At 45.2% G+C, this 13,304-nt stretch overlaps 1 protein-coding gene across 1 annotated transcript; it reads left to right on the forward strand.

Moving 5' to 3' along the window:
• The first annotated feature begins 5,098 nt into the window (after window positions 1–5,098).
• LOC120841045 (ficolin-1-like) lies at window positions 5,099–8,747 on the forward strand. Its single transcript, XM_040211880.2, has 3 exons — window positions 5,099–5,126; window positions 5,225–5,401; window positions 8,412–8,747. Exons 1-3 carry the CDS (start codon window positions 5,099–5,101, stop codon window positions 8,714–8,716), a joined length of 510 nt encoding a protein of 169 aa, XP_040067814.1. The 3' UTR covers window positions 8,717–8,747.
• The last annotated feature ends 4,557 nt before the right edge of the window (window positions 8,748–13,304 follow it).

Consider the following 13,304-nt stretch of genomic DNA (forward strand, 5'->3'; position numbering starts at 1 on the left):
TACTCGAAAATAATTAACAACTTAGTTATCTCAAACTTTAATCATTTGCCTAAGTGGGCCCCTGGCCTAAAAACAAAACGACACAAGCCTTTTTTTTTTGTGCAACGCGTAGTTTTCGCAATATCGAATTTGTCCACCTTCAGTGAAACACCCTGCGTATTGTAGTATTTGTGTAAATAAATTGGACGGGACAGACTCTTTTTCATTAAGTTCGACGAGATGGCGACAGCAGAATCAAGCTGCAAGTGCATTTGCTGTTGTTTTTTTCTCTCGAGCTCGTACGAAAGGTGGCTCGCGGCACGCGTTTGCTGCTAGGATCGGTTTTGCCTAGCGTGCCTTTATGTGCACTTTGCTTCGGGGCTCGGTGGCTTGGGGTGATGACACCTTACCAATTTTTTTTTAACTCTTATATTTATTTATTTGCTCTGAAGCGCGTGAAAAAGCATGTCCCTGCACGCGTTCGTGGCGCTGACTGTGCTAGGGCGACATTTTGTTTCCTGCAACTTTTCTATTTTCCATGTGAGCGCGTGCTGTCGTCATCAGGTTCTACGAACGATGGCCTCACCCTCAACAGAAGGACATTGAGGTACTCTAGTTTTGCATGTCGGCTAGATTTTCCCGTCGTGTGATTTATGTCGGCAACGACGCACAATAAATGGGATCAATGAGAGGCAACGGATGTACGACGTAGTGATGCCATGGCAACGTCCAAATTGCATTGTTTACCGCCGTGCCCATCGCCTTTACTTTCAAATAGACCGCGGCCGATCTCATCAGCTATGCCAACCAATCCAGTCATAAAAACATGCACACGACACCGTGGTTTTTGATCCCCGAGACCAAGCGGAAAAGGCATATACTTTCAGCAAAGTCCCTTGGTGTGCTTGTGTTTGCCTTGCAAGCAACGTCAAATGCGCCAGTACACAATGCCTGTGCCACACGAGGCTCTTGGAAGCCAATGGCAGTGCAGCAATCTTTCGTGGCCGTGTCTCTAATGTTCGCACAACAGTGGTTGTCCGTACTTGGAAACGTCGGGCGTGAATTTTAACCAGAGTCTTTAGGCTCTCAGCGCTGGTTTGGCTTCGTTGGCTTGTATAACCCATTCCAGATCTTGGTCATTTTCTTGGTCGTCTTGTGTGCTGCGGCATATATCAGCAGTAGAGTTAGAGCTCAATTTATCCAACATTTCAATTTTTAAAAATTTACAGCCCAGCGTGCGATCTCCACAGCCCAGGACGCGCATGTTTGTTGCTTCTGAAGGCAAACACATCACGTGCATGCCATACGCACGAACACTGAAAATGGCCCCGGCCAGAAGCCCGTGTCGAAAGGCCGTACTGTTTTTCGCATTCGTTGCGTGAACAAAGGAGAGCGTCGATAGTGATTCCATAACAACAAAGAATGTCTAAGGCGTCGCCATGGCCTCAAAAGACAATGATACGCGTGTTCGGCCGAGTTTCCAATATACATGGCTTGGAAGTAACGTCATTGCATCATTCTGGTGTTCATCTCAAGTTCTTTTTGACATGAGAAAGAAATTTAGTGGTAAGTAACTAAGTAGCGCCTCCACGGTGGTAGACAAAAGGGACCGTCCGCGATCTTTTATGAGAGTACGTGGAGCTCCGTGGCGGAGAATCACCTGGTTCAGCGGGAACGCAGCAATTTAGGGTGCTGTAGCGTTGGGAAGGACCGCTGTTTCTACGTAACATGTTAGATGGTCGATATACACAATTATCCAGTTCTGGGAAGGGTCCGAATAGGTCAACTCACACAACGACGAACGGTAAATGAGGGGGAGCTATGGGTTCGAGAAGTCCTGGGGGAGTTGATGTGGGACACTCTCGACGCTGGCACAGCTGGAAACTCCTGACGCACTTGAATACAGCACTATACACTCCGGGCCAAAAGAACCCATGGATGACAAACTCTTGTGTAGGTTTTAGGAATCCGAGATGGCGGGCAGGGGGCTCATCTTGCAGATTTTGTAATATCTCTTGTCAGAGGTGTTGAGGTATGACAAGGAGCCAACGCTTACCCTGTGGATCATAATTTTGACAAAACAATATCCCGTCAATATAAACAATTGTTGAGCTTTGTTAGTAAAACGTCAACTTTTGGACGGATTGCTGCCTCTCAAGTGGGAGAGTATCTGAATTATTCACACGATCTGCACGCTGCTCGGAAGGCAAAGTCTCACAGGTAATAGGAGCGATTGAAGCTGTGGTATTTGTGTATAGTGCAAGTGTAGTAATGGTGTTAAAGTGCCCCTGGAAAGAAAAAAAAAAGTTTTTTAACAGTGTTGTTGGGACATCCGTGTCAAAAAATTAATTATACGCAAAAGAAAACATTTTTAGAGAAATATTCACTACCCGAGACGCGATTTAGTTGCTAGTCACCTCATTTCTACTTGTTTTTCATCTCGGCATGCCGAGCGCCTGGAGGAGAAGTGGACCGGTTTCGCCTTCGCGTCGAGGTGGAAAGAGCGAATTACCATCGCATTGAGCGAATGACCACTTCGTGACGTCATGGACTTTGCGTGCAGAATTTCAAATAAATTTATCGCCGTGAATACCGCTCTAAACATTTTTTTTTTCGCGTAAAATTTGTTTAGTGCCACGCGTGTCCCAACAGACTGTTAAAAAAAAAAAGTTCTTTTTTTCCTTTCAGAGGCCCTTTAAGGGTAAGCGTACATCGGCAGAGGCCATCAGCGTCTTGATGTTTTTGACCACTTCTGTTGACGATATTAAAATCATACTCCTGCAGTTTTAGCGCCCACCGACCGAGGAGTCCGGTTAGGTCCTTAAGGGAAGCAAGCCAGCACAAAGAGTGGTGGTCGGTGACCACTTCAATGTGTCTTGCATAAAGCTATGGTCGGACTTTTCCAAGAGCACAAGATTGAGATTTAGACGCTTCGTAAACAACACTTTAATAATATTTTAGACAGCATTCGTAAAACATGTTTTTAGGCGAAAGCCTTACTTGTCCCGATGAGCGAAAAAGCGTCGTATAAACCGATAAATGTATATACGATTGAGCGGCTCGCTCCGCTCATCCAGCGATCTTACTTGTCCCATTGCCTTGGCGTCATCCTTGCGGTCATCCTAGAAGTCGTCCTATACCTCTAGGACGACTTCACTTTTCACAATACTTAAGAAACAAGCGGCGTCGGCGGCGTTGTGCTGTGCCCGAAGGATGATCATAAAATACGTCATCAGGTAACAGCAGCGTGATGCCAAGTGAATAACTTCTGCAAACATGAAATCCAGATAGAATCCATGTAGATGTCTAGTTTTATAATCCAGATAGAGAAACGTTATACTGGGTTTTTCGGTAGGGATGGATCTCTAAAAATCGCAAAACTCGATGTGTAACATACGAGTGTTCGATTTAAAGAATGATCTACCCGTTTAACACATCTAAAGTGGAATGACTTTTAAGATCACATCTTTAAGTGCCTCAAAATATTATTTAACTCACTAACTACGTTCTGAGACACATTTGTCGGTAGGTGTGAAACCGACATTAACGTCTATACCGAGGCGTTGACTTCAAAACAGTATTTTTGGTACACACCATACTAAACCAGAAACTAACGGACGACAAGGGCGCAAACACACACGTCTCAATCTTTATGAGTGAAGCAAAGTGATGAGATGGAAAATGTGTGTGTTTGTCCCTTTGTCGTCCGTTCCTCGCCGGTTTAGAATCCTGTGGAACGTTAAGGAGCTCGCCTGCTTTATACATTTGGTTTCTGTTTTGCTCGTGACTTTATGTTTAAAAAAAATGTGGCCGCATCTCCACGTGGTGAATGATGTTCATTGCGGCGAAGCTGTGGTGGTGCTGATGATACTGATTTTATTGTTCATAGGTGGTGCGGAGTTCCGGATTGCGTTTCAACTTCATTATTACTGCTTAATGGTGGGTGAAATGCAGAGCCAGTGGTTCTTCTAGCGGATCAGCTTGGATCCGCTAGAAGCGGGGGGAACGCATCTCCACCGCTTAAGTCAACGGTCCATGTCAGAAAGAGAATGTGTTGTATGGATCGTGGTTATATACGCAGTTGAGCATTTGACCGCAGCGCCATCTCCTGTATAGACGTTGAGCGACTACATGCAACGTTGAAGTGTAGCGTAGTGTGCAATAAAGAAAAAAAAAGTGTAGCGTAGTGGTTAAGACGTCTGCCTCGTAAGCAAGCGGTTCCCAATTCGAGCCCCTAAACAAACGTACTTTTTTTTTTTTTTTTTTTTTTTTTTTTATATGGGCCGATTTCGGAGGCAGTGCAATTGATGTGAGCACGGACGCCGGACAAGGCTAGACCCTAAGGAGCTTCGCCCCTAAGAAAAAAAAACTGTACCATGGAGTCAATATTACGCTACGCATATTTGTTGCTTTCGGGAGAAAAATGCGACCTGCCTGCGCACTACTCCAGCTTCCTCGCCAAAGCGGGAATAATTCGTGTCGCTCAGTAATGTCAGCACACCACGAGACAGGCCTAGAAAATGGTATACCATCACGTATCTCCGATCCTCACTATTACCGCCATTTTGATAAACGAGTGGCGCCACATATAGACAGTTGGAGTCGTGGGTGTAACGTGACACCTTCGCGTCACGTCACGGGGTAAACTTTCCCGCGGACTTTAGTGGGCTAAATGCCCCGTGGCCCACATCACATCTGTCAGCCACGTTAACTCTCCTTTGAGAATCTCCCCCAAACCAACAAAAAGAAACAAGAATATTGCGTTAAACAGAAATCACCAGTAGTATTAATATTAATTTTGGTTCACATGTAAAACAAAACCAGTCAATAAAGATACCCTCGGGTGACGTAGCCTATCTGTGTTTATTTGCTTTGCAATAACATTGATACTCACCATTCAAAACAAGCTCTCACAAATAAGTTTATTCTGCCAGCATTTTAGCTTGCTAATGAATACCAACAATTATCTTTATATAATTCAATGCATATTTTTCTGCTATTGAAGCATATGATTATATAGCATCGTGAAACGAAAAATGTGAGTCGCTACTCTTGTAGGTGTTTCTTGTTTCAATTTACTATCGTTAGCTTGGTTTGATCTATGGTTTTAGTCAGCGCCATGCACATTCCTGCAGCTCATGTTAGGAGTGAGGCCTCACGTCATGGAGGGTTTATGAGTCAGTCTTACCATTTGGAGAGGGTGTTCGTGTTTATTTCTAAGCGCATTTTTTTCCTTCCGTCAAAGGACTTGATAATCTTCATGCACTTACGAGTTTTCCGAACAACCAACAAGCTCTCAGAATCGAACTGACAAAAATAGGACAAAGGGAACCGACAGTATTGCTCTATCACAAATTCGTCGTCGGCTCCAAACAGGAGGGTTACAAGCTGACCGTTGCCGACTACGAGGGTCCTCATCAAGGTAGGTATCGGTTCTGCCGCAGTGCCTTTCGCAACAAATGCGAAGAATGTGGAATGGCGCGTGTTATTGAGCGCTTTGTCAGCAGGGAGCAGGACCTCTGCGGCTCTGCCGATAGAAAACCGAAAATTGAAAACAAGCCCAAACTGTTTCTGAAAGGCTGTAAATGCTTGGGGTGCTTTCTGTCTTTCTACGTGCGCTGATTTTGTGATTCTAGACGGTTGTTAACTATTTTCTAGCTGAAACATCGTTTAAATTTGTTAATTTAGAAATTCAAATTCCCAAACCTAATTCAGAACTTCGTTATCGCAGACGCTAATGATTGTTCTGAATGTACCCTTTTAAGAAACTAGAACGAAATTAAAATCTTCTGTGTGACGTGTAGTTTCGCACGAACAATTCGGCTCATGTTCCGCGAAACACGCCGGCATGATCCACCTTTTATGAGATGGTAAAAATGATGTGCTATAACAGGGGTGGCCAGAGTGACATGGGGTTAGAGATGCAAACAAAACTATAAACGTTCTGAGAGCCGCAGGACAAAAGGAAGTAGTAATTCAAGTACACTAATTGAATTAATGTAATTTAATTACTTTCTTTTAAATTTGTAATTGCGTTTAATTACTTTGGGCTATAAGGAATTGTAATTGTAATTTAATTACTTTCTAGCTCCAGTAAGTGGAAAATTTCGGGCACAATTTCAAATTACTTTTGCAAGACTGCGGCTCTGGCGGAATGCCTCTGAAAGCCTCAGTGCCCGCACCAGCGGCCTAGCTCTCGGTGACACACTCGCAGTTCCAAGTTTATTTTCTGTTGGCTTTACTTCGTATCATATTGGATTCAGCGTTTTGGAGACTGACTTCTCACCTGGGAATATTGTCACCATTGATTCAGGAGCCCCGATTCGGTTCTTACATAATTCTGAACCATCATAGTTCCAACTCAATGTAAATAAATCAATGAATCAATCAATCAATCAATCCTTTATTTCACATCAGAAACTGATGTAGGCTGCAGGGGCAAAAAGTCAAAAGTTTGACTTGACAAGGCCTCTGCAGCCTTACAATTGGCACACGGCGACATACTACACATGAAGTAATAACATTAAGTTTTCAGCTTTTAACATTAAGCAAATAAATAAATAAATAAAAAAGAACCAGAAGAACAGCATAAGTTAAACACGCTGTTAAAGATAACAAAAAAATCATATACATATATATATATATACACATACACATATACATATGTATATACATACATGTATATACACGCATACATACACACACATACATACATACGCATCATACAGACGCGCATATACACACATATATATAAGGCACATAGCATATTTAGGTACATGACAGGACAATAACATAAAACGTCTGTGTGTAAATGCGTTCCTATTAGCACGTGTGGATTATAATAACACTATTAAAATATTCTGAGAAGACTAATTGTCGTATATTTATTTGCCTGGCTAGCGAAATTGTGTCAACCTGATTTTACTTTACCGATCTGGCTCCTTCGAGCATATGAGCTAATTTAATATTATTTCTTGAAAATAAAAGAATGTAAGACTTCATTGCCCCAGACTGTCCAGTAGTATTAATAATTTAACATAATTCACACGAGTAACGTACAATACATGACATTTACACAGCGATGCCTAAGCCTCCTCCTAAGTGGGGCAAGCAAAGAACAAATGCGTTGCATTCTTAACTACTCGCTTAAAGTCATACGGCCCAAGTCGAATCGCTCTCATAGATAAGTAATTGTATTACATTTTAAAAGTAATTTGTAGTCGTAATGAATTACTTTCACTTACTAGTAATTGTAATTGTAATTAAACTACTTTTAAAACAAAGTAATTGTAAATGTAATTAAATTACATTTTGAGAGTAATTTACCCATGTATGGGGCATCTTTATGCCGAAAAGCAATATGGTTTTATGTACGTTGTCTAGTACAAGACTGCCAAGACTATGAGCTTTTTTTATTTTTTTTTATTGTAGAATATTGTTTTGTCTTGGTGACACGGGAGGAGAAAGGGGGCAGACTTACCAAGGAGCCGTGAGCCGCACTTGGACCCGTGAACAGCCGCACGGGGCTCGAGAGCCGCGGTTTGGCCCTTTGCTATAATGTTAACTTTTGACTGCTGTTTCTTACCAGGTTTTGTTTGCCATTCAGTTCAACTACATACATCCGTACTGACTGGTACAGCTGAAGCCCCAGCACGATTCCGGACATTAATTATTGACACTTTAAGTGGGTTGTCGAACTAGTCAGACTAAATGCATTTTCGGAAAACCCAGGCTTTAGTCTTCCCAACTTGCTATTTATTATCTCTCCATTCAGATTAGCAATTGAGAAAGCAGCAAATGAAGGTTCTGCCAAAATCAACATTCAAATTTTCCTGCGTTCTCCAGCAGTGTGATGTCACACGCTGTATAACTTGGAAGTCGAGCAGACAGTTTAAAACGACACTGTACTTTAAGCGTTTTTTTTTTTTTGGCGTGAGCTAGCTTAGAATTTATTGCACGCCACCAAACAAGTACAAACTGTGCTGTCCCCATATATTAATCCTATATAGGAATCAATAAATGGATTGAAGAATGATAACGGCCGTACCTTTGTAGCGGGCGGTAGCTTGCTCCACTTAGCGTCACGTTTTTGGCGTCGCGTTTTCAGTGTTGTCAATGTTACCATGGAGCCTTTCGGACCAGATTTTAAAATGCATTAACTTCAGAAAAAAAGTACTGTGATTTGTAATTTAAGTTACTAGTTCAGTTGTGTCAATCAATGCGTCTAAACAATTTGTATGCAAATCAGTTTGGAAGTAACGAAAATCATTTTGTGTTCACTGACGCAGTAAAATGATTCTAGATGTTTGCCTATAACAGAACATATTATATCACAGAACGTAATATTTTATATTTGCTGCTTGTTAGAATATCATAATGCAAGAGCCGTCAACACCCTCGCTTGGCTGACACTGGTGTTTTGGCATGCACAGATTACGACGCGTTGTCCTACCACAACGGACAGAAGTTCACCGTCAAGAAGAGCATGACGCAGCCACCCGACGGAGACAGATGCTCCGCAAGACTAAGTGGTGGCTGGTGGTTCAAGGATTGCAACGAGGCAAATCTTAACGGACGTAAATTCACCTACACTTCGCCAACAAAGGCCCTCGGTATTACCTGGCACATCAAAGGCCAAGAAGAATCCTACTATTATCCCTACGACAGTGTGGAGATGAAGATCAGGGACTACGACTATGGTTTCTGCACGGGCGCTTTTAGATCCAAACGTATCTAATTTCTAATTTCTGCTTCGGTGCAAAAAAAAAAAAAAAAAAAGCACTAAATTGAGCGGAAGTTGCCATTTACGATATGCTCCGTTAATTTCTCGCTTTTTGACTTTTTTTCTGCAAGCTTTGGAAATAAAATATCACTGCTAGAGAAAACAGCATGAATTGTCTTGGCTCTCCCGGCTACCGCCAACGTCCAACGCTAAAGCGGCGGTCCCACTGCTTATGCATTTTACAAAAGAGGCGCTGCAAACACTGTCTGAGGCATTCCTTGTAGATGAGGGTCCCGTCACACTGGTCATATCAAAACCCATTTTAGACATGTTAAAAGCATACATATGCACGAAGCACACACGCTTGAAACCTGATTGAGGCGTGAAAGCAGTGAAATCATGACTGCAGCCCGTGTCGTTTCTATGACGTACGAGCAGTGTGTGAGCGGCTTAAATTCACCAACTGCGCACCATTAGCGCCGACTAAAGCGCGGACCACATGGCGCGTTTTTCTGCACGCGAAAACGCGACGCGCTATGAACGCTCGCGCGGAAGCTGGCGCGGCACCAAGCACCGCCGGCCGCGCGTTATCAGCGTTGCCAGATAACAGAATTCTCAACACGCGATGTAAATCTTGACGCAAATATTAAAAATGAGAACTAAAGGAACAAATAAGTAAATAAAACTGGCTTGTGTGTCAAAAGACACACCTTTTAATTTTATATGGGAAATAAAAATGCTTTTGAACACTTCGAAATGGGCTGAATACGAAAGAGCGTACTGTGCAGGATCACGTGATAGTTCGACCGACCCTCATTGGGCGAGACCCGCTTCGACGCCTCGGCACGCGCGTCTTGTTCTGGGTCGGCTGGAAACCAACGCTCCCGCGAAAACGCGCGCCCGCGCGCAGGAAATGACGTCAGTTTTACACTGACGCGCCTGAGTCGCGAGCAACGAGGTAGAGGGGCTTAGAGCGATAAACCGGGGTTCCGGTCTGCACTCGAAAGTGACCCCCATAAGGCGGCTGCCATTGTACGCAAATTTGACCACACGTCACATGACCAAACCAAATACGTGACGTCACAGGAAAGATGGCAGCGCCCTTGCAGCGGCTGGCCCCAGCTGGGCCGGAGCTTGTCGGATGCTTTTTTGGTTGTCGTTCGTCTCGGCGAGTTGATTTCAGACGCGGAAGCCGTCATATGAGGCCGGTCGAAAGCGAGTTCAGAGTTCAGCGTGGTGTTTGACGTAGGTATAACGTGAAAATACGGAGAAACGGTGTGCATTTCGCTGGTGACCGTCTGCATTTCGCTGGTGACCGACCGGGATATTGTCACGGAAGAGACAATCTGACCTACGTTGCTCGGACCTCGGATTGATTCGGATACCGCTAGGATAAAATTTAAGGCGACGTTTCTGTGCTCTCATTGACCATCGGAATCTTCGAGGTTTGCAGTGAAGCGTGGGCAATATATTTGGATACACAGTTTAACGACGGAAATTGCATGAGTCGTGCTTGGCGGTGTGCAATCGCGGTGCAGCTTCGGTCAAATGACCGAGGGCTCACTTCGGTTGTGCGGCGCACCGGAAGGCTGCCTTGAAGCTGGTAGTTCCCGTGCCGTGCTGAATGATGCTGTGCTGCTTACAAATTGTTCCGGCGTAGAAGTGCACTTTCACGGAGCACAGGTGTGCGGCGCACCGAAGAGCTGCCTTCAAGCTGGTAGTTCCTGTGCCATGCTTTAGGTGATGCTGTGCTGCTTCCGAAATTGTTCCGGCGTAGACGTGCACTTTCACAGAGCACAGGTGTTGCAGTTGGTATTGATCCCGCTGGTCTGTCGCACGTTTCGTCAACACAAACGTTCATCCACACTCGTTACGCGAATTACAAGCTGTCCGGACATTTCATCGAGCGTGTTACGTACCCAGCTCACGCCGCTTTGTGGCAACAGTCTGCAATGGCTCATTGCCAGAAAAGTGGTCCCACATCCATTTCAGTTCAGTACGTCCACGGCAGTCGCCAAACCCCGAAGGAGAGGATTTATTCGGACAAAATGCCACTAAAGCAATGCAGCTTCTTCAGTGTTCAGGATAGATTCTCTTCTGCGAGTTTTGTTTTACTGTCACGGATCCTTGTTCCAGTACTCTCTTCTATCAATATTCACTATTTTGGGACACTGCAGGTCATGCTCAGCTCTAATCGTATGTTCAGGTGGAGGTGCTGGGCACTTTACCCATAGCCCTTCACTCTGTGTGAACCCGGCGGCTCTTCAGCCGAGTTACCCGATAATGGGACACGGCTGGCGGACTATCCTGCGTCTTATGCCCCTGTCGAGCCATAAGCAAAGTCCTGACCCGAGCCTGGCAGAACAACCGCAAGACGACCGAGTACCACAAGGAGTAACCTCGGAAATACACCACGAAGCACCTGAAATTTGAGCCAGTTGCTGCTACCAGGAAAAACCACCGGAATTCGGTCTCCTGTCAGAAAATCCGAAGCTGACTAAGCCAACAATGACAAGCCTGTAGCAGCAAACCGTGTCCCCTCCCACCATTGTTTGCATGCCCGTCGCAAATCCCACTCCGACGCTTTTTCACGCAAGCTGTATGAAGACGTCAAGGACTGGATTGAACAATATGACAGTGTCGCCCGCCACATTGGGTGGACAGACAACCAGCTCCTGCAGAACCTATACTTCTCGTGGAGGAAACTGCCGGCGCTGGTCTGAGAACCATGGATCCTCCTTAACGTCATGGGAAGTTTGCAAGATCGAGCTGAAGCGCGCATTCGTCAGCCAACATCAACGAGAGAGAGCCGCATTCTTGATTCTTTCCAGGGCACTGCCCCAATGAGAGCGCCACCGCACTCGTGGAGGATGTTTTGCGCTTGATCGAGCGCCCACGCCCACGCCCACGCCGACCTTGATGCTGCAGAAGACAAGAACCTAAGAATCCCATGCCCCTCACGTGAGGGACAACACCTTTGGCAGCCTTGTCCGCAACCCCCCAACAACAGTCGAAGTGTTCATATCACTGAGGCTTCCAACATGGAATGTGCACTGCATGCCCGAGCCTGCCACTATGAACAACTTCCCGGCGTCTCGACACTCGAGTTGTCCAGCTACTACTTCGACGCCAGCCTCCCAGGCATCCACGACGTTGTCTGGGAGGAGATCAGGAAGCTACTTCCTGCCATCAGTTGCCCGGCTTTTATTTTGATTGCCGAGATTGTTTCGGAACAAGTTTGACAGGTATTTCAACCGAGACTTCTGCGAGCGAAGCGGCACTTGACAAACCAAGGGCAACTTACGCCACAATGGCACGACGACCGCCACCGGCTGCCCCTTTGTATTCAATGCCAATTCAATGAGACACTCTAACGCCGAAGCATTCCCGGCATCGTGTGTAGGTCTGTGCTCAACAAAGTACACCGAGGAAAACGTAGGTGATGCGAATGTGCGACCGAAAACCACTTTGCTACCACTGCGTGAAGCCGACCATGTCTACCAAAGTAGCCCGTACCAATGAATTGGTCGGCGAGGGTTCGTGCCAAACGACCCTCGATTACGTCTCGAGGAGCGACCACGGGAGATTAAGGATTACCTTCGGCGACCCTTTGTCCCTGATGCCGAAGGTGCTGAAACGAAGATTCTGAATCCCTGATTACCCCAAAGCTCCTCATGTCCATCACCTCAACAAGAGGTAAGCACGACAAAGCAGGTGAACGGCGATGCAGTGACAGTGGATTTGGTGTCGGTTGTCGTCCAAGGACAATACCTAAAAATTTCCTGACACCAATTTTCTGTGTCCACTCCACGAAGTACACAATTTCCAACTTTGAGGGAGAATGCCCCTGAGTGACTTGAAGGAATAGAATGGTTGGTTGCTCTCAAAAGTGAACTGCAAGCATCACCAGACTTGGATAGCAAACAAAAATTGTTGCCAGCTTTCAAGTCAACGGTACAGCAAAAGGCACAGCCACGTAAGCAATACATGCCCGAGCTTGCTACATTGATGCCGAAAACTACCAGGAAAATTTTCGGATTAGAAGCCAGCCCTGCAGCTTTAGTGCATCAGACGTCAGTGGCCGCACATGACGTATGATTACAAGACAGCATCAGTCGGTCAAAGTTGCCACTCGACCAAACTGAACACCGACGTGCCAGGAGCGTTATCCGACAACAAGGTCCACAGGTACTACGACTGAACGCCTGACACGAGACTGTCGCAGAAAGAACTCGTTATGGAACCATTTACTAAGAATCAATAATTATGTAATCAAGTGGAAATAAACATATTTGATACACTAACCCGATAAACATATTTCCGCTTGCCTTCATGCCTTGAGAGTCTACACACCGAGAATTGTGTCCACTGCACGCTCTGGACCTTACGAGGACACTCGCTTCTCTGACCCTTCAATATTAATTAAGGGGTCATACCAGACTCGCAGACTTCTAGCAAGGGGCTGCACTCGTTCAACCTTTCCTGAACATGTGGTGCATCCGAAAACCAACTCCAGTGATGTGAAAATGTTATTTATTAATTTATTCCTTCCAGGGGCCTTCGTAGGCATTGCAGAGAGGATACTTAAAACTACACACATGAT

Source organism: Ixodes scapularis, unplaced genomic scaffold (assembly GCF_016920785.2).
Source record: "Ixodes scapularis isolate PalLabHiFi unplaced genomic scaffold, ASM1692078v2 PGA_scaffold13__105_contigs__length_92229423, whole genome shotgun sequence".
NCBI lineage: Eukaryota > Metazoa > Arthropoda > Arachnida > Ixodida > Ixodidae > Ixodes > Ixodes scapularis.

Coding starts and splice junctions, on each gene's coding strand:
- LOC120841045 (XM_040211880.2), top strand. CDS start 5,099: ATGCACATTCCTGCAGCTCATGTTAGGA. Junction 5,127..5,224: donor TCCTGCAGCTCATGTTAGGA/GTGAGGCCTCAC, acceptor CTTCCGTCAAAG/GACTTGATAATCTTCATGCA. Junction 5,402..8,411: donor CTACGAGGGTCCTCATCAAG/GTAGGTATCGGT, acceptor TGGCATGCACAG/ATTACGACGCGTTGTCCTAC.